Source organism: Microcaecilia unicolor, chromosome 10 (assembly GCF_901765095.1).
Source record: "Microcaecilia unicolor chromosome 10, aMicUni1.1, whole genome shotgun sequence".
In the NCBI taxonomy this organism is placed as follows: domain Eukaryota; kingdom Metazoa; phylum Chordata; class Amphibia; order Gymnophiona; family Siphonopidae; genus Microcaecilia; species Microcaecilia unicolor.
The window spans coordinates 134,829,481-134,851,470 of NC_044040.1; the positions used below are offsets into that span (position 1 = coordinate 134,829,481).

The 21,990-nt window shown below is 42.1% G+C and overlaps 1 protein-coding gene across 3 annotated transcripts in view; it reads right to left on the minus strand.

Moving 5' to 3' along the window:
• FARP2 (FERM, ARH/RhoGEF and pleckstrin domain protein 2) overlaps window positions 1-21,990 on the minus strand; it is a 750,352-nt gene that overhangs the window by 141,007 nt on the left and 587,355 nt on the right. For all 3 annotated transcript variants that reach the window (XM_030215608.1, XM_030215609.1, XM_030215606.1), the window contains one exon: window positions 12,997-13,130. In XM_030215608.1, coding sequence (XP_030071468.1) covers window positions 12,997-13,130 — 134 coding nt within the window. The remainder of the gene's footprint in view (window positions 1-12,996; window positions 13,131-21,990) is intronic.

The window sequence follows — 21,990 nt, forward strand, 5'->3', positions numbered from 1 at the left end:
ACACATTCTTAAACAACAGCGGTGATTTATTCTCCCCAGGCCACCTTCATAAAAGCGTCGGAAGCCTTGGCGAGTGCACTCATGGCCGGCAAAGAGTCATCTGGGCCGCGCAAAACTTTAAAAGCTTTCTCCTACCAGCCGCAGTCGGAGGGAGGCAAGATGGCGGCTGGGCCGAGATCGGCGCAGGCTGCAGGTGCTACCCGGGAGGCTGAGAAGAGTGGAATGGCGGGAGACGCAGACCTCTCGGTGAGCGATTTCCATGCCCTCCTCATGGAGATTCGAGAGGAAGTGAAAGGCGGGCGCGAAGACATCACAAAACTAGCCGCGGATCTTCGCGGCGAAATAGCAGATATGGGCCGGCGCGTGGCAGAGGTGGACGATCAAGTAGATGAGCAGCAAGAGGCTTTAAGCACAATGAACACAGCTTTTAAGGAACAACAGGAAATCTACAATGCACTATTAGATCGAGTGGAAGATTTGGAGAATCGAGGTAGACGCTCGAACATCCGGGTCCGGGGTATCCCTGAACAGGCAGAGTATCTGAACTGTGAAAAGATTGTTCAACAGATAGCGAGCATGCTTCTGTCGGACGAACAGCATGCGGTGGCCCCGGAGGATATAAAGATAGATAGAGCACACAGAGTGTTGTCAGGCGCTCGCGCAAATGTACCTCGAGACATCATAGCCTGCCTCTCGGACTATAAGATCAAGGAGGCCATTATGAGGGAAGCACGGAAAACGGACGATCTTAAGTGGGATACGATCCCGATTGAAATATACCAGGACTTGGCGCCTTCGACCTTGCAACGACGGGCGGCCTTAAGGAGCTTCACAAGATACCTGCGTGATCAACATGTACCCTACAAATGGCAATACCCATTCGCTCTGGCCTACAGCATGGAAGGAAAATGGCACCATGTCCGGACTGTGGAGGAAGCTAGAGTTACTTGGCCAGAGGTCGAGACAGTGCCGGAAAGAGTGGATAATACTGCGACTGCTGTGTTGCGATCGACCAGCCAAGGCTGGACACGGGTGACCAGAGGCAAGGGGCGACTCACCAGGCATCAACCCAGCCAGCAGCAGAGTCCTACAGCTAAAGACGGACCTTGAGTAATAATATGTGGCAGGGAGTGTGCTAATCTAATTTATTGGAGAATATGTTAGGCTATACTTTCGCAGAAGTTGATTTGGGGGTGTTATAATTGTATTTCTCTCTATATATATTCTTATCATAGAGCTGGGTGGGCATGCGGGGGGTCACCGTTCTCTCAACTAATGGGTGGGAATAGGCTAGACCAATGACTGCAGCGATAAAACTGATGTCATTCAACGCCCGTGGCCTAAACTCACCACAAAAACGGAAGAGTTTTTTTAAAGAGGCCAGTAGGATAGGAGCAGATATTATACTGGTACAAGAAACGCACCTATTGGAGAGACATGAACATTTGTTGGGTAATCCACGTTACCCGTTACAATATCTGGCATCCAATAGGTTGCAGAGAAAGACAGCAGGTGTGGGGATATTGTTGAAGCAGGGATTGGCCTGGGACACTATTGATGTGACAAGGGACAATGGGGGACGTTTTGTGATGTTGGTGGGCAAACTGGAGGGCCAATTGTATACAATAGTGAACATCTATGCTCCTAACCAAGCACAGGGTGAATTTTTTGAAAAGGTCAGCTCTCGACTGGTAAAGGTCATTCAGGGAGAGGTATTGTTGGGAGGTGATTTCAATACCACTATGGACCCTAGGGTAGATAATACAGGGGAGGCAACGCACTACGCACAGGCGGAGCGTAGCCGACTAATCCATTTCCTGAATATCTGGGGATTGGTGGATATATGGCGGGCTCTACATGGTGCAGAAAGAGATTACACATGTTACTCAGCCTCTCACAATACACACTCCAGAACTGATATGTGGATGGGCAGCGCGGGTTTAATGCTACAGGTTATATCTACAGAAATAGAGACACGTACATGGTCTGACCATGCTCCAGTGGTTCTTTCATTGCGAGGTAGACGGGTGATGGATGGGAGGAGAATTTGGCAATTTCCGGACAGCTTGCTAAATGAACCTAAACAGGTGAAAGTAATTGAAGGGGAATTAAAAGAATTTCTTAGCATAAACGATACACCTGATGTCACACCCGAGATACTGTGGGAAACCCTAAAAGTCGTGATACGTGGTAAAATGATATCCTTACAAACGTACTTAAATAAAGATGTTAAACAGCAGGAAATAGCACTGCGAGACACAATAAATCGTCTTGATACTAAGGTGAAGCAGCAGCAGGCTGCACCGAATATCCAAGAGGATTTACATAGAGCTCGAGTGCAATTGGCAGCCTTGGAAAATAGGAGCATTCAGGAACAGCTGCAAAGGGTTCAGCAAGAGTATTATGAGTTTAACAACAAAGCTAGTAAGCATACAAATTAAAACAATTAGTTAACCGCAATAATATTAATAGCATAAAAGATGAGGAAGGTCGGGTTTGGGATCAGGTGGAGGACGTTCAAAGAGAATTTGTGAATTACTATAAGCGGCTATACCAGCCAGAAACCCTCCCAGAAGAGGGATCAATTCACACATTGTTGCAGATGGTAGATTTCCCCACTTTGACGGAAGCGGAACGGAACATGTTATCGGCCCCTATTGAGAAAGAGGAAATTGAAACAGTTATAAAAGGATTGCCGGGAGGGAAGGCACCAGGGCTAGATGGCTTTGGCAATTGGTTTTATAAGTGCTTCCGAGCCATTTTATCACCGGTGCTACTTCGTGTGTTTAATAATATCACGATGGGGACTACACTCCCCTACTCGTGGAGGTTGGCGAGTGTGGTGTTGTTACTCAAACCCAATAAGAATCCTCAGAATTGTGGATCTTACCGCCCAATTTCCCTGTTGGGAACTGACTATAAAATTTTCACCACTATCCTGGCAACGCGACTACAAAAAGTGCTCCCATGCCTGGTACATGAGGACCAGGCAGGTTTTGTCGCAACTAGGCAGACTTTTGATAACACTAGAAAAGCACAATATTTATTGGACAGAATACAGCAGATAGGGCAGCCAGCGGTTTTCCTGTCACTGGATGCAGAAAAAGCATTCGATAGAGTGCTGTGGCCCTTTCTTTTTAAGTTGCTAGATTGCGCAGGATTCAGTGGGCAGTTTCTGCATTGGGTCATGGCGCTCTATCGTAAACCGCTGGCTCAATTAAAAATTAATGGTAGGAGTACAGCTCCGTTCGAGTTGTTCCGGGGCATGCGGCAGGGGTGTGCGCTGTCCCCTTTGCTGTTTGTCTTGTCTATGGAACCGCTGGCACGGATGATTCGACAAGAGCCACGGATTCAGGGCATAAACATGGGGAGCCAGGACACTAAAATCATGCTCTATGCGGATGATGTCCTTCTAACTTTAGCAAATCCTGAAGAGTCTATGCGTGCAGTGATGGATATTCTTAAAAGATATGAGGAGGTAGCAGGCCTAAAAATTAATATACAGAAATCAGAACTCTTATCTATGCAGTTCCCAGCAGGATTACAGGAGAGCTTGCAGCCGCTATTCCCATTTAAGTGGGCATCAAAGGCCATACGCTATTTAGGGGTTAATTTAACCCCGAACATGATGGATTTGTTTCAGGCAAATTTTGTCCCTAAAACGCAAGCTCTATTCACGGAATTAGAAAGGTGGGGTGGGCTGGGGATGTCCTGGATGGGAAGAATCGCGGCGGTGAAAATGTCCATACTCCCCAAGCTCCTATACCTGTTTATGGCAATTCCCATCCAAATCCCGAAAACTTTTTTTAAGATGCTACATCGAAAGGTCTTCGCCTTTATCTGGCGGAAAAGACCCCCGCGTGTTGCTAGGAATGTATTGTATCAATCTAGAAAGGATGGAGGGATGGGGGTACCGAATTTTTGGTTATATTATAGGGCATCATTATTCCAAATATTAGCTATAGGTTAGAAAGGACTCACCAGACCGTGGTCACACGCGGCACAGTGGGGTTTAAAAGGGACCCCCCTATGGGCGGCTCCTTGGCTCCCTATACCGTCATTGAAGAGTCTTATACAGGGAGTTCAGGGCCAAATGGGGGTGGCTTTGAGAGAGTGGATCAGTTGCAGAACAGCTTGGTTTCCGGGACGGAAGTATCACTTAAATACCCCCATAATCTTTGCAATGGATTTCTCAGCGGGTCGGGAGGAGCGTGTATTTGGGCAGTGGTCGGCAGCATCATTGCGAGTACTAGGCCAGTTCTAGGAGGAGGGATACTGCTGCACATTTGACACTTTGAAGGAGGAATATGGGCTGGTGTAACTTTCACTATATGCAGGTCCAAGATTTTATACAATGGAAAGCCAAGGATGACCTGTCCTTACAAATTACTGAATTAGAACGGGCATGGACTCTGGGGCAGGGAAAGGCGGAATATCTAGAATTTACAAAGCGTCACTGCACCACTCGTTCCCCCTGACTCCTTATATTAAAAAATGGGAAGCTTTACTAGCGGTTCAATATCCGCGGGAAAAATGGCTAAAGATTTTTAAAACATTACTGACCTTTACGGTGTCGACACCACTGGTGGAAAATGGCTATAAGATGCTCTATCAATGGTATCTTACGCCATACAGGCTGTCCCATATATTTAAATCAGGGACATCGACTTGTTGGCGGGGATGTGGGGCACAGGGTACATTTTGGCATATATGGTGGGAGTGCCCGGTGATCCACAAGTTCTGGACGAATTTAATAGCCCAAGTACAAGATAAATTGGGGATTCGGGTTACACTGTCCCCAGGTTTATGCCTGCTTAACATTCCTGAGGCAGGTATCCGTAAGGCACAACATTGTTTGCTGATATATATAGTTACAGCGGCTCAGACCTTGTGGAAGCAAGTGATGGCTCCTACGGTGGAGCAGGTGCTGGCAAAATTAGACTTTTGCTGTATAATGGACAAAATGACAGCTTCTAGAAGAGGAACAATGGTTCGTTTCCTTAAAACATGGAACACATATACGGAGTGGAGAGGTTTGGTGATGTAATTTATTAGCAAGTCCGGACCTCAAGAGTTTGAGATGTATGTGTTGAGTTACCTCAGGGGGGGGAGGGGGTAGGACAGGGTGGAATGGGAGGTTGGGGGGTAGGGGGCTTGGTTCTACTTTCTATAATTAACAGAAGAAGATGGCTTATTGTACTATGTGAATGCCATGTTTGCTGTATTCTGTTGAGTGAAAATTAATAAATATATTGTTAAAAAAAAAAGAAAGGGATTCCCTCAGGGTCAGCCCACTCCACTACAGAAAGGCAGTCTCCATGGCTCTGGTGGAAACGTTAGAACCAGGACACACACTAGGTTGCTCCCTAGTGGTGACATATATATATATATATATATATATATATATATATATATATATATATATGTAAGAGAGAGAGAGAGACATGATGAGAAGATTAGGACTTCCATATCTATATATATAAAAGGCAAGACCAACGTTCTATGAAGCCTCCAGCCGGAAGTGTGAAGCGCCAGAGATATCCGGTTTCCCCATGAGTGAAGGAAAACAGCACAGCACGAAATCCCTCTCTCTGTAACAGTGAAGGACTCAGAGGGGGAGGGGAGAGAGATGCCCTCACTCTCTCTGTAACACAAACACAGAACAGCAGGAAACTTAACACTGAAGGACTGCACTGGGAGGGGGGGAGGGGGAGGGAGAGAGGGCAGAGGGCAGGGACACTCCCACATGCACACTCTGAAGAAAACCTTGCTAGCCCCCGTTTCATTTGCATCAGAAACGGGGCTTTTTTACTAGTTTTTTAATATTTAACATTTTGGTGATCTCTAGAACCCACAATTATATCTTTGGATATGTTGGTCCTTTTTTGAGCTATATGAGATTTTCTCTCTATATTTTAGGATCACTTGATTTTTATTTGGGCTATGACTGTAATATGGGCACTATAAATGCTACAACACATTGAGTCTATTCCCTTTATCCTAACATGGTCCCCCTATATAAGCATATACAACAAATTTTTCTTTTGCTATGGAAGATTGGTTATCTGAACACCTTAGGTAGAAGTGTTTTAACTCCAATTACTAAAGAAACAAATCTTAATCTTAGGTCAACCATCCAGTTTTAGACCTGGTGCTAGTATACCATTTTTGGCCAAAATTTCAGAAGCCATTGTGAGAGAGTTATTGTTCAATTTGGAGCTGGAACCGCGCGGCTGTATGTAAACTGTTGGCCTACACCGATGACTTGTTGGTTTTTTTTTTTTTTGCAGTCTATGCCCAGCTTGTTTGCCTTGATAAAGAAATTCTCAGGGATTTGGGGATATAGAGTGAACTGGGGAACATCAGTGGTTATGCCTCTCAGTCTATATGTTCATAGGCAGCATTTGGCTGATTACACATTGGCATGGGCTCCTGCAAAGTTGAAGTACTTGTGAGTTTGGTCTGGTACATCAGTGGACGGTTCATTAGACTTACGTTTTACTGGAGTTGGTGTATGCTCTCTTTTTGAGGTGGTCACACTTGTTCTTGACCTGGTGGGGGAGGTTGGAGGTGATCTAGATGGTATTGGTGCCTAAGGTCAATTATATATTGAATATGGTGCCAGTTCCATTCCCACATGATTTTTATAAGTCTTTGGAGGGCAAGCTCACGCATTTTCTCTGGAAGGGTAAGCCTCCCTGCATTGCAATGCAGAAGCTTAAGTTGCTAAGTGAGTATGGGGGATTTCCTGGACTTCAAAGTTGTATCATTTTGCCTACATGGTTGCTACTGCAGCAGTTTGGTTTGCGCCTGATGGGGGTGAGAGGAGAAGGGGCCCAGGTGGTTGATGAAGGAGTAGGAGATTGCTGCGTCTTATCCCTTATATAGTTTGCTCACAGTGCAGGTACACTGGGTTGTGCCACAGTCTCAGATTCTGCAGGCAGTACCTAAGCTGTTGAAGTTTATTGCTCAGGGTCTGGGGATGTTCTGGCCAGTTCCTAAATGTATTTCTTTGTGGGGCAATCTGGAGGTAAAGATTCAGGATAGAACAATTGCTTGGGCAGATTGGCAGTCTAAGGGTATGTGGTACGTTAGTCAGCTGTTTCAGGGGTGGGTGTTTCTGGGCTTTTCAGGATTTGTGTGTGGAGTACCATTTGGAAGCTCGGCATTATTTCCAGTGGCTGCAGTTGCAGCATTGTTTGCAAGGTTCTAGGTGTCTTGAAAGGGTGTGTATTTGGGATTTGGATTTTATAATAATTTTAATTTTGGGCTTACTGGGCAGTCAAAGGTGGCATCAGCAGTCTATCGTAAGGTTAAGGTTAAGAGCAGACAAGGGAGTGTTTTGTTAGCGGGAGTGTGGAAACATGATTTGGGAGCAGTATTGATGAGGAAGTTTGGAGAGTGTTTTGGGTTAGAGTTTGCAGGCCTACTTTGTGTCAGTAACTCAATCTCTCTTCTATGTAGCATATAGGGCACTTTTGACCCCTTACGTCTTCAGGATGGTGGGAAGTGAGGCGGACTTATGTTGGGCATGTGGGAAGAATGGGGGTAAAGTACACAGGGGTGGAAGAAAACCAAGTTTTTACATTTTATATTTTATGTTTTTAGACCCCTGAAGAAGGCTTTATAGTCGAAACACGGACCATGTAGGGTCCCAATAAACTGTGATTTTGGTGCTCTTACCACTGTGGTTTCAGAACTGGTCTTTTGGACTTGGTTTTCTTCCACCCCTGTGTACTTTGCTGCTTTTGGCTTGTTTGTGGAAGACTTGGACCTCCTTTCCTTTGTGCCGGACGAATGGGGGTACCTTCAAGCATATGTTGTTTGATTGCAGTCATGTGAAAACATTTTGGGATTTAGTTTGGCAGAGGGTCCAGGATGTCTTCAGTATTCTGGTTGAACTTACCTATAAAATTGTCTAAGGTCAGCAGCCTTGCCTCGTCTGCTCCGGAAGACCAATGCTAAGTCGTTTGATGTGCTTCTAAGTTTGGCTATTCAGCACATTTTGTCAGAATGAAAAAATATCTCTGCATTATCACTGCATGCATGGTGGTCTGGATCTTGTCTGGTGCACAAGTATTAGGAAGTTGCTGCTGTTTAAAGAGATTATATTGCACAGTTCCGGAGAGTTTGGGCTCCGTTGGATGTTTATTGGTTTTGCATACTGTTTAATGTTTTATCAATGTCTGGACATCCCATTTGTAGTTGTGCTCTGTGGGTTTGGTCTGTGAGGGAACTCTAATGGCTATTGAATTACTTCACTGTATTCTAGAGTATATAAGTTTATTGTGTGATGTTGTGTTGAAAACTGAATAAAAAGAACTGGAAACCCCCCAAACTGATCTAATAGCAATCTTTGATACAATTGACTAATATTTTATTAAGTTAAACTGTCTTAGGGTCCTGTTTACTAAGGCGCGTTAGCATTTTTAACGCACCTATAATTAGCACCTATAACACGGCTTAGTAAACAGGGCCCTTAGTATTTTGGATCAGAAAGTATACTTTTTACATGGAAAGGAACTCTCATAAAATTATACTTATATGCTTGTATTTGGCGGTGCAACCACCACACATAGTTTCAAGTTTCAAATTTATTCAAATTTGATATATTGCTGGAATACCTTCTCAGCAGTTTACAATTAAAACTAGGCAGAACAGTTCAGAGTAGGAAAGGAAGAGGGGCTACATTATTTTTAGGGAACAAGGTAGGATAGAGGTTGTAAGTTCCACACTCCAACATGACTCTCCTATCAGTCCTTTATTCTATAAATAGCTTCACTAATCCCCAAAGACATCCAAGAATAGAAAGGTTTTCAAACCTTTATTTAGATTACAAACTTCCTTTCACACATTTAAGTGTGAAGGCATGGAATTCCAAATGGAAGGGTCAACTACGCTAAAACTTGAATTATGAACAGTGTCTAAAAAGATATGACAGATAGAGGGGATGACTAGTTGATTCTATTATGATGATCATAGTGCTCTGCCTGAGGAGTAGGTATTAACAATCACAAAAGAAATGAGGTAGGCAGGAATAATGATTATTATGAACAAGAGCCAGAATTTTAAAGATTATGAGTGATAGGGAACCAATGTTCTTTCTATACAAGAAGCGTTACATGATCCCACTTTTTGCGCCCTATAGGCGTTTTGATGGCAACATTCTGAATCAACAGCATATTCCATATTTCTGTTAGCCAAATTCCTTTAAATAAAGAATTGCAGTAGTTAAGTGAGTGAGTGCTAATGAGTGTACTAAGATGTAGTTTTTTGGGAAAGTAGTAATCTGAGTGGATAACCTTTAATTTAGGGAAGCACTTACTTGTTAACTATGATGTGTGTGATCTAAAAGACAAGTCAATAAATACTCCCAGATTTTTTATAACTGAGACAAAGGTTATTGATGCACTAGCAATAACAGTTGGGGCTGAGAACAGTGGAATATCGTTCCTGGCAAACATTATATCTCTGTTTTCTGGATAGGTTTAAATTTATTTGCCAGAAGCCAGGCTGCAATGTGACTTAATTTAAGATTGAGGTCAGCTATGTCTTTGATACTAAGAGGATCAAGGGTAGTTAAGATCTGGTTGTCATCTGCAAAGGCATAGGCTATTAACTTTAGGGATTTAATGACATCAGAGGAGCCAAAGAAAATGCTGAATAGGATTGGTGATGATAAATAGCCCTGATGTACTCCATAGGTAGGTAATGAACTAAGAATCTGAGCGATGGTTATTCCAAAGCACAATAGTGAGATATGAGGTGTACATTTTAATGCCATATCTTTTATTCCTATTTATTCCAGCCTCTGCAAGAGCAGAGAATGATCAATTAAATCAAAGGTTGCAGATCAGTCTAAGGATAGCAAAATGATCACTTTATCCTATCAAACCAATTTTTGATAAGTACGTAAGCATCGCCATACTGGGACAGACTGAAGGTCCATCAAACCCAGTATCCTGGCTAACCCAGGTCTCAAGTACCTGGAAAGATCACAAAAGAATAAAACAGACTTTATGCTGTTTATCCCAGGAGTAAGTAGTGGATTTTCCCAAGTCTATCTCAATAGTCGTTTATGGACTTTTCTTTTAGGGACTTGTTCAAACCTTTTATTAAACCCTATGTTAACTACTTTTACCACATTCTCTGACAACGAATTCCACAGTTTAATTACACATTAAGTCAAGCAATGTTTTCTCCGATTTGTTTTAAATTTACTTCTTAGTAGTTCTTGTTAGGTATTCCCTAGCCTTGTATTTTTGTTAAAAGTAAACAAAAGATTCACGACATGTCTACCTGTTCCACTCCACTTGGTATTTTATAGATCCACTCCACTCTGTATTTTAAGGATGTCGGCAATTAGCCCTATCAAAGCTGCTACTGGATTGTGTAGGCTATGAAACCCGGTTTGATGAGGAAAAAGAGTGTTGTTTGTTCCAAAAAATCATTAACTGATTACCAACAAAACTTTCAGTTATTTTAGACATAATTGATAGATTTGCAATAAGATGGTAGTTTGTGACAGAGAAGTACTAAGGGAAGAACCCTTAATATGAGGACAGATAAAGCGAAGATACTTACCTGTAGCAGGTATTCTCCGAGGACAGCAGGCTGATTGTTCTCACATGTGGGTTGACGTCCACGGCGGCCCCAGGAACGGAGATTTTCCTAGTAAAATCCAAAGAGCTTTGCGACAGCCAGCAAAGTGCGGGACGGATGCACTGCGCATGCGCGGCCATCTTCCCGCCTGCGCACATCCATTCCCACCTCAGTTATCTCAAAAGCAAATAAAGAATAAAAACAACTCCAAGGGGAGGTGGGCGGGTTGGTGAGAACAATCAGCCTGCTGTCATCGGAGAATACCTGCTACAGGTAAGTATCTTCACTTTCTCCAAGGGCAAGCAGTCTGCTTCTTCTCACATGTGGGGTATCCCTAGCCCCCAGGCTCACTCAAAACAACAAAGAAAGGTCAATTGGGCCTCGCAATGGCAAGGACATAATTGAGACTGACCTACAAAGAAACAGCTAACTGAGAGTGCAGCCTGGAACAGAATAAAAATGGGCCCAGGGGGGTGGAGTTGGATTCTAGACCCCAAACAGATTCTGCAGCACCGACTGCCCGAACCGACCGTCACGTCGGGAATCCTGCTGAAGGCAGTAATGAGATGTGATTGTGTGGACTGATGACCACGTCGCAGCCTTGCAAATCTTTTCAATAGTAGCTGACTTCAAGTGGGCCACTGATGCTGCCATGGCTCTAACACTATGAGCCGTGACATGACCCTCAAGAGTCAGCCCAGCTTGGGCATAAGTGAAGGAAATGCAATCTGCTAGCCAATTGGAGACTGTGCGTTTCCCGAGAGCAACTCCCCTTCTGTTGGGATCGAAAGAAACAAACATTTGGGCGGACTGTCTGAAGGGGCTTGTCCGCTCCACATAGACGGCCAATGCTCTCTTGCAGTCCAATGTACGCAACTGACGTTCAGCAGGGCGGGTAAGAGGACGGGGAAAAAATGTTGGCAAGACAATTGACTGGTTCAGAAGGAACTCAGACACCACCTTCGGCAAGAACTTAGGGTGTGTACGGAGGACTACTCTGTTTTAATTGTTTATTTAAACCAGATCGGCTTCAATCGTACTTCCTTTCACATTCATACTTATGTAGTTTTAGGAGCATCGTAGCTTGGTTATTTGTCAAGAGCATCGCAGCCTGGTTATTCGTCAGTGTAATTGAATCAGCATGCTTATGTCTTCCAGTTGCCTGCATTGCGTTATGTGACCACTCATTTTCTCTTGTTTTTTTGCAGACCATTTTTGAATCCTTGTCTGCACACCTTTTATATGTGAGCACACATCATCATGTGACTTGATGATCTTACTCTTATTTTTACTGCTGTCATCAGCCACAAGGTAGATTCTCTTTATATACTAGCAGGTGGACATATTGACAGCTCCCAGGGAAAACTCTACTTTTATTTGCTACATATTAAACTGTATTGGGAGTTTATTTGTTACTATTTCAATAATTACTGATTGGCTTCTTTGACAATTTGAATAAACATTTATTATGACTAATACTTACTTAGTAGCCAGAGCTTTTCTTGCCTGGAATTCTGCCTGGGGGAGTAAAGATTTACTCCTTTAGAAGGTTACTTCTGTCCCAGAGGCAAGACAGAAGGTGAACACTGCGTCAGAGGTCGTAGAAATTGTAATGTCTAAAAATGCAGTAGCGAGACTTGCTCCTTTGCAAGGTATTACAGAGGAAAGCTGTCCCTTGATACTTGAGTTTGACTTACTGACTCGAGTATCAAGGGACAGCTTTCCTCTCTAATATCCATGCAAAGGAGCAAGTCTCGCTACTGCACTTTTAGACATTACAACTTCTAAGACCTGTGACACAGGTGCTGTGTGCTGAAACACGGCCCGTGTCAGGTCAACTTTGGAAGATTGTTATCCAAATTATGAGATTAAAGAGAGTTTGTTTGAATTTTGAAGGCTCTTAGTGCTTTTTTTGGCAATTTTTCTTCTGTAATTCTTTTACTCCTTTATAGTAATACATTTTAAATTAAATAGGAGACACTCATCAAATCAAAGCAACACAATAAACAACAACAGATAAAAAATAAAAAGGTTCATTGAGTCTGCTCAGCTTTTATGCATCCTCTTTTGGATGATGTGCACATAAAATTCTCAAGTGTAAACCAACATCACTTCCCCTCTCACCTGTGAGTTCCATCTGACCTCTTAACCCTATTCTCATATCTGTCCCAAGCATAACCAGAAATCTAATCACAGTGCTGGCCTCTCCATTATTTTCCAACTCCGATATAATCATACCACTGCAGTTAAGATGTTACTGCTGTTCTTTGCAGGTTATACCCATGCTTTCTTGCAGCCTTGGGGCAACCATACCACTACTATTTTGGGTAGGCAATCTCCGCTTAGAAGCTGGCACACCAACCCTGGAGCTTTTATAGCATTTGCAATCCTCACCAGAGTGCAAGTCGCTGTTCAATCTGTTTCAGGAAGCCTCGGTGGAACTCATAAATAGGGTCAATGTTGGAGAACAGCAGTGTCATCAATCCTTCTGGCATGGCATTTTCTTTGATCACCGCACTTCGGAACCACTATAACAAAATATAAAGGACATCACACATGATCATCTAAAGCTACATTAGTCCTCAAAAAGCATAAACTTGCAATTAAGCCTGAATGGGAATAATTGGCATGGTATCTGGACACAGGCAGATAAGATTTCTATTTGTCGCAAAAGAACTGGATCCTGGTGTGCAACAACATTTCACAAGATTTTATGCAACTTCCAAGTCCACTGTTTTGGAGAGGGTATGGTGAATCCAGCATCTATTCCCATGATAGATATGATCAAACTATCCCCAAGAAATACAAGCCCAGAAACCAGAAGCTACCTACTTCTTCACCTACCCAACTGCAGAAACATAACGTACAAAACCATCTACACAGCAGGATTTAGCTACCTGGGTTCCAAGTGGTGAAACTCAATACCAAAGGTGACAAGAAGCATGACCAATTATCTTCAGTTCAGAAAAACACTGAAAACACGCCTCTTCAAAAAATTCTATATCTAACTACTTAAGTTAGCTATGAACATTCCACTTCTTAATTGTAAACCATCATTGTAATTTTCACCTAACTGTAAACTGTAAGCCACTTTGAACCAAAACCTGTTTTTGGATAACATTGGGATACAATAATGCATAAATAAATAAAAATAAAAGATATGGGGGTTTTGTTAAAAGTTTTGGGGAATAGATAGTAGAACTTGGAATACATTTAACACATGGTTGGAACTGATGCCTCTGCTTGGCTTTCTGAGCATCTGGGACAAGTGGTCTCTCCATCCTCACACCACTGCTTTGATTTTTTTTTTTTTTTAATAAACCAATAAATAAATGGAAACAGCATATGTGTAATATTGAGGAAGTTGAAAAGTTCATATATTCTTTGCATAATATGGATATCTGAAAAAAAAAGCAAAAAAACACCACCTCTTCCTGGAAATACTACAGGAATGTTTATTTATTTATTTATTTGTTACATATGTACCCCACATTTTCCCACCTATTTGCAGGCTCAATGTGGCTTACATGGTACCGTGAAGGCGATCGCCAACTCCGATAGAGAACAAATACAAAGTGATGTTATAGTCAGATAAGGTTCATATGTTACAATCACATTGGGAATTGCAGAGATGAAGAGTTATATAGTGTTCGTTACGAGCTTTGGTTACGTTGTGTTGCAGGGTCAGACACTTAAGTTGGGTCAGTAGGGTATGCCTTTCAGAACAGGTAGGTCTTTAGTAATTTCCGGAAGTTAAGGTGGTCGTACGTTGTTTTCACAGTTTTTGGTAATGCATTCCATAATTGTGTGCTTATGTAGGAGAAGCTGGATGCATAAGTTGACTTGTATTTGAGTCCTTTATAGCTTGGGCAGTGGAGATTTAAGTATGTTCGTGTTGATCAGACTGTGTTTCTGGTTGGTAGGTCTATGAGGTCGGTCATCTATCCCGGTGCTTCGCCACAAATAATTTTATGGACCAGGGTGCAGATTTTGAAAGCAATACGTTCTTTGATTGGGAGCCAGTGCAATTTTTCTTGGAGGGGTTTGGCGCTTTCGAATCACGTTTTTCCTAGACCTAGTCCTTCGTGTAGCGCATGATCTGGTGTGGAAGGTAATGGTGCTGGGGCCGCTTGATAACAGTGATCACTGACCACCTCGATCTCTTACTTATTAGCGAAACTTGGATTCATGACTCCAAAGACCCCATAATCTTAGAGCTCTGTCCTCCAGGATACAAAATTACTCACTGGACGAGGAATGGAAAAAGAGGAGGAGGCATAGCTATAATCTACAAATCTCAATTCACAATCACGACAACAGCAGAATCCATTTCCCCCCAACTCGAACTAGCCTCAGTCAGAATCAACCACCCAACCTTATGTGACCATCTAAACTTAATCCTTTTTTACAGACCCCTGGGCAATTGGTAAGATTCACAAACGCACCTTATGGATTTCATATCGAACACTTGCGTTTCCACTCAGAACCTTCTCATAGCAGGAGACATCAATCTCCACCTTGAAGATACTAACCTAAGCAACGTACGCGAATGTAAGGACTTCCTCCAATTATAGGAGCTCCACTGGCCAAACACGCAACCTACCCACAACAAAGGACACACACTAAATATCATTACCTATAAATTCTCATCAGAACCAAATCTCAAACTAATAGATACAAAATGGACAGCCATGCCATGGTCCGATCACTACAGAGCAAACCTCTCCCTTCACTGGAGAACAAAAAAGATACAACAAAAACAAGAGCAACAAACTTATACCACGAGAGGTAAAATAGACCCAATAACATTCTGGCAACAATTCTACAATGATGAATGGACAACACCTACAGACTCACCCCAATTTCTCCAAGAATGGGATAACAGATGCAGAACAGTACTAGACAATATAGCACCACTTCAAACCAGAACCTCACATAGAAAAAACTCAATACCATGGTTTAATGAAGATCTGAAAGAACTAAAAACACAGGTCAGAAGATTAGAAAGAGCATGGAACAAGAAAAAAGACGATCACTCACTCAAAGCCTGGAAACAACTACAAAGAAAATACAAATACACTATCAGACAAACTAAAAGAACTTATTATAAAACCAAAATAGGACCAAACTACAAGGACACTCACAAACTCTTCTTACTCGTAAACAAACTACTAAATACTACACCGGTGACCTCTAATAACACAGACACAGATGTTGCGAACTACTTCAATGAAAAAATCATAAAGCTCCGACTCATGATACCTACCAACACAACTGACTACACAAACATCCTGGAATGTCTAGATCCAATACCCGGAGAACACCCAGCAGATCGATCATGGACCAACTTTGACACGCTCTCGTCAGATGAAATCACTCAAGGGCTCGGAAGATACGCCAAGTCGCAATGCAAATTAGACATCTGCCCTACTAGCCTAATAAGATCTGCCCCTAAACAATTCAAAACAGACCTCATGAACCACATAAACCACAGGCTTCAAAATGGTCTCGTCCCCACGGATAAAGGAAACATCCTACTTACCCCTTTGCCTAAATACACTAAGAAAAGCACAATGGACTTAATCAATTATCGTCCAGTAGCATCTATTCCGCTCATAACCAAACCCATGGAGGGCATAGTGACGAAACAACTCACTGAATACTTAAATAAACAATCCTACAAGAGTCTCAATCGGGATTTCGGATGGATCACAGCACTGAAACTGTTCTAGTGTCTGCAATGAACTCATTCAAACAAGCAATTGCAACTGGCAACAACATACTCCTCTTACAATTCGACATATCCAGTGCCTTCGACATGGTAAACCATGGAATACTATGTTAATATATGGCCTAGCTTTAAGGCTACCACTGGAATAGTGATGGCCAAAGCTATGCAGCCTAGAACAACTGAAAAAATACTGACTAGGCCGAACAGCAAGCAAGTGAATTAATATTTGAGAATCTGAAAAAAGCAGGTCTGAACAATGAGTCCTGATACAAACTGGTACAACTTTTAAATCAAATATAGCACCTGTAATGAAAGATCAGATGAATAAAATGGAGCTTATTAGTTTTGGTATACAATGATACAGAGGTAATACAGAGTTCATGAAATGGTATGAAAGGTATGAAAAGTATGAAAAGTATTGCAGCCGGAAGATGTGAAACTGTTATCTCAACGCTTCCCAAAACATGTTGATAATTAGCAGTAGCTGAGAACGGAAGGAGGTGGGCACATCAGATAGCAGATCGCGTGGGAAAGTATGATCTCAGAAAGTGAGAAAGATTAGGAGCAAGGTATCTCACCATTCACTTCTATGGAGAGGATAGAGTATAAAAGATGGGAGATTTTGGCTTAGTTTGAGAGTCTTCTCCGAAGCTTCTGTCAGACGGCGAAGCCCTGTGCGGCTGAAACCAGAATCTGATGTCTGTATTTGTATCAACTTGAAGACCTGTGTTTGGGTAAGAAATAAAATGTATCTATCTATCTAAACCTATCTCTGTCTTTATTTTTATTGATTCTATCTTCTCTTTACCTTACATTTAGCCTACAAGGTAGATCATATACGAGTGACACTCAGTCTTTGCAGAAACTTAGACAGATGTTTAATAAGATTTATGTGGGAACATAAATGGCCCAGAGTATATCTAGATCCAGAAAACAAACAGAAAGCAGTAATTATGGGAATTAGTTTTCAATTACGGCTCCTAATGCCACCCCAGAATAGACCTTGTGATTGGGTGACAATGGAGGTCAGAGAAACTATACAGAATCTGTTATATGAAATAAGTACTTTTAGTCCCCCGTATGACAGAGTCAGAAAGAGGTCTATAAGAAGAGGTAATTAAAAACAGTGGTGACCCCCGAACGCTGCCCTTACTCGCTGCCCTTCTCGTCCTCCATTTGTACGCAAGAGGGGATACTTAAATTTGTGCGTTCAAATGTTCTATGTTACCTTTCTATCACTTTCTATCAATTTTTATTTCTTTTTCTCTCACCTTTTCTTCCCTAATCTCCCTGCTGTTATTCCTTCCTTTTTTTTTCTATCATGGACACTGCCCACTTTAGGGGTATTGGGCACTATTGTTCTGTCCAATTTTCTTGTTCTTACCCCTATCTTATTCTTTTACCTTCTTGCTGTCTTCATGCCCTGCGCTGAACTAACACACCTGCTTCCCTAAATTTCTTCTATCCTGTCCGTCTCTTTGATTTGCGTGATGTGCGCAAGAGTGTGCTTGTTGTGTGAATGAAGCATAACAACGAATCCAGGCGACTGCGATTTGGGTTTTGCTGTAAGCTTATTTCAATGTTCAAAATCTTTGGATTGGTCTTTATGCTAGCAATTCTCGCTTAACAATCCTTAGAGATTGCGCATTTTCTGCTTCCAATCCCACCCTGTGTTCTGTCTTAATCCCTCCTTTTCAAATCCCTGTTCCCCTGTTCTTATCATGTATTCTGTTCTTTCTTCTTCTGTCGACCTTATTTTCCTCCCCAATCCCTTTTCCTTTTCTCCTTCATCCTAACTTCTTCTACCTATCTCTCCTATTAGTCCCCTGGGTCTAATCCTGCTCTTTTCTCTTCTGTATGTTCCCGTATCGAGGGAATTTCCTTTACTCTAGGAGAACAGCATGCTTTCAGATTGCTCTCCTCTAAAATCCTTCTGGTTTCTCTGTTCTTATAACCACTCCTCAAAACTGACAGCCCCCACCTTTTCACATCTGCTATTGCCTTCACTCTGTGTGTGCGACAGTTATCCACGAGATTCTTTTTACGTCTCGGGACTGTCCCTTTTATTATTCCTCCTCATTTTTTTTTCCTATTGGAAACAGTAATTACGGTGTTCAGCTTTGTAGCTGCTTACCGTCGTCCAACTGCTGTTTTCCTCTTATCTAATCAGTTCCTTCAGTCTTCTGAACTATGCTTTCTCTCTAACCACTCAGCCCAGACACACCCCCCCTTCCTGTCCACACTTTTCTCGGCTCTTTTTCATAAGTGCAGCATGAATAACTGCGTAGTATCTCTTATTCCGTTCTATTTCCTTTTGTATCTTTGTGTGTGTCTTTGCACTCTGTCTGCCGTCTCTGCTTTTCTTATTTCTCATTTCCACCTGTCAAAATCTTTATTATTTACTGCGTGGTTCAACTGATTGCTCTTTTTCACAGCTGTTCAGTCCTGTGCTCTCACCCCACCCCCATATCCATTTTTCTTTCCTTAAGTCCAATCTGAATCCCTTCCTCCACAACATTTTGTTCTTGTCCCCCTTTTTCTGCCACAATAATCCTCCCTGCCCTCCTCTCTGGTGCTCTACCGACTCCTACACTATATGTCTGCGGTCCGTGTAAAATTTATAAGGGTGTGGCCCGCACGGTACCAATTGGGGTAACTTAATACCTTACATACACCTTTTTGGCTTCTTGTGCAAACCAGAAATCATTTTTTTTTATTATTATTTTTTGATTTCCTAGAAAACTTTTCTTTTTCCTTCTCAGTCCCATGTGCTGTGAGGTTTGATTCTCTTTCCGGAACAAAGCTTATTACATTACTAGTAAATATATACTCCCTCTTGGGCTTCGAATCTGCCTTTGTAAATCTATTTAAACTTGCCCGAAGAGTTGTAAGTTCTAAACCCCTTTTTCTCACATTTTTTAATATCCTTATCCAGGCTTCCGAAACTGCCATTTCTTTCGGTAGCTTTTAAAGGTTTTCCCTAACAAGTGCTGTAGTTCACTATCTCAAGGACATGAGAATCTGGGAAGCTTGCCCACTTTAGCTGCCTTATCAGTCCAGCACTGCTTTGGCAGAGGAGGCTCTACAGTTCACTTTTAAAAGCTAAGAAAGTGATTTTTTTTTTTCTCTCCCCCTTTTCCGTTCGTTTTTTTCCCTGTTCTATGCTGAAGTGGTACAAGTTAAACAGTCATTTACACAGATATTCTTTTTAACCTCTCACTGTCTATCCTCTGTCAACTGTATTGCTCCTGAATCCATCTTTTTCATATCTTTCAAATCCGGTTTCCCCTCGAAATTGGTGGACTTATGCAAGGGTCCTTCCCTTAACGCCGATGAGATTATCTGATTCTCTGGTTGTCTCCCACTCCCCAAAATTTCTGAACTTTTGGGCGTTGCCCTCTATTTTATTTCATTTCCCTTAAACAATAGACCGTCTGAGACTCTAATGCTTTCTCATTTTTGTCTCTGAGCCATGATTTTAACCCCGAGACAGGTTTTTCTTTCTTTTTGTGCTGCAAGTGACGGTTTGATAGACCTTATCGTGCCACACCTTCAAACATACATTACTTGACTTTACCCTTTAAAAACCGGCTCTTTCCTTCTTTGTCCTAGTGGCCCCCCCCCATGACTTATACTGTAAATGGTATTACTCACTTCCTAGATATATGTCTTAATAGTCCACTATAATGTATTTCTTGCTGAATGCTTAACCAGCAGTATTTTAGGAAGGCTGTTGCATATTTTGTTTTATTGTTCTATTTAAATGATATCATATTGTGCTTGTGTTCTATGACACAGGGGTATAGCGTGGTTTCCAAGGCATATTAGATACAGACTCTTTCTTGTAAAAATATTTGTGCTCAAATCTTCATAACTTTTACTTCCGTGATGGCTGCGCTAGTCCGCTGCTCATCTATAATCTTTACATGTTTATAACACTAATCTTATCAGCCATACAAGAAAACATTAAGCTACGTATACTCCTTTCCTCACTGATCCTCCTGTTTTGTATTCTACAACTGTTCCCAATCCTATCAGTAGCTCGGTCCATATTGTCCCCAATCGTACAACTACTTTTGAGGATAATATTGCCTTGCTTGAATTACGACCCACCCCTCCTCTTTATTCTTTGGTTCCTGCTAGTGACGCTCCTCCTCCCACACATACTACTTTAGCCACGTCAAACATCACCGTCCCAGCCACTCGTCCTCCCAGATAGCTCAACTGTTCCTTCCTGTTCTGCTCTACCACCTTCAAGCTTTCCTTTCATAGTTTGCTGTGTGGCAACCTTAGTATACACGGTAAAGTTAAGGTGCCTTACCCGAAGAGCTTACATGTTTTTTCCCCTTAAAATAATTTTTTTTTTTTTGCTTGCTACTTCTGGATTAGATTTCAGAGGTTCTTTCTACGAATATGCGATATTTATTATTTCCTTTTTTCTTTTTTTCCTTTATTTCTTAATATTTTTTTCTCTACTTTATTGTACTAGTGTCATGCAATTAACTTTGATGACGGCATCTTAATTATTAGGGGCAGGCTTCCATTCCATTTTCGGAGTGGCCTGCGGATTCGGCATTATTGCCCATATAGGGGTTACCTGTATAGATGATCGCTGTGGCAATACCTGAATGCGGAGTTCCCCAAGGATCCCCCCTCTCACCAACCCTCTTTAACCTAATGATGATACCTTTAGCTACACTACTAGCCAATCATAACCTCAACCCCTACATATACGCAGACGATGTCACGATCTATATCCCATTTAAACATGACCTGAATGAAATCACCAACGAGATCAACCAGAGTCTCCAAATCATGCACACTTGGGCGGATGCATTCCAGCTAAAACTCAACGCAGAAAAAACACAATGTCTTGTACTCACCTCACAACATAACACAAACAACTTCACCACCATAAACACACCATACTGTTCTCTTCCCGTCTCACAAAATCTGAAAATTCTTGGAGTTACCATCGATCGAAACCTCACACTCGATACTCACGTGAAGAATACGATGAAAAAGTTGTTCTTTTCCATGTGGAAACTCAAAAGAGTAAAACCTTTCTTCCCGAGATACATCTTCCGTACCCTAGTACAGTCAATGGTAATAAGTTACTTGGACTACTGCAACGCACTATACGCTGGCTGCAAAGAACAGACTATCAAAAAACTCCAAACAGCCCAGAATACCGCCGCCAGACTCATATTTGGAAAAACTAAATATGAAAGTGCAAAACCCCTAAGAGAGAAACTTCACTGGCTCCCACTCAAGGAACGCATCACGTTCAAGATATGCACAATTGTACACAAAATCATCCACACAGACACCCCAACTTACATGCTAAACCTCGTGGACCTGCCTCCCAGAAACACCAAAAGATCAGCCTGCAAATTCCTCAATCTGCACTTCCCCAGCTGTAAAGGACTAAAATACAAGCTGCTACATGCCACTACCTTCTCCTACATGAGTACGCAACTGTGGTACGCACTACCTAATGATTTGAAAACAATCGACGAAATAACCAATTTTCGCAAATCTCTGAAGACTTATCTCTTCAATAAGGCCTACAAAGAAAATCCATAACCTCAATAAACCACTTCGCCAACCCAACCCAGTTAAGAATGTCTACCTTCTATACTCTCCCACCTAACTCT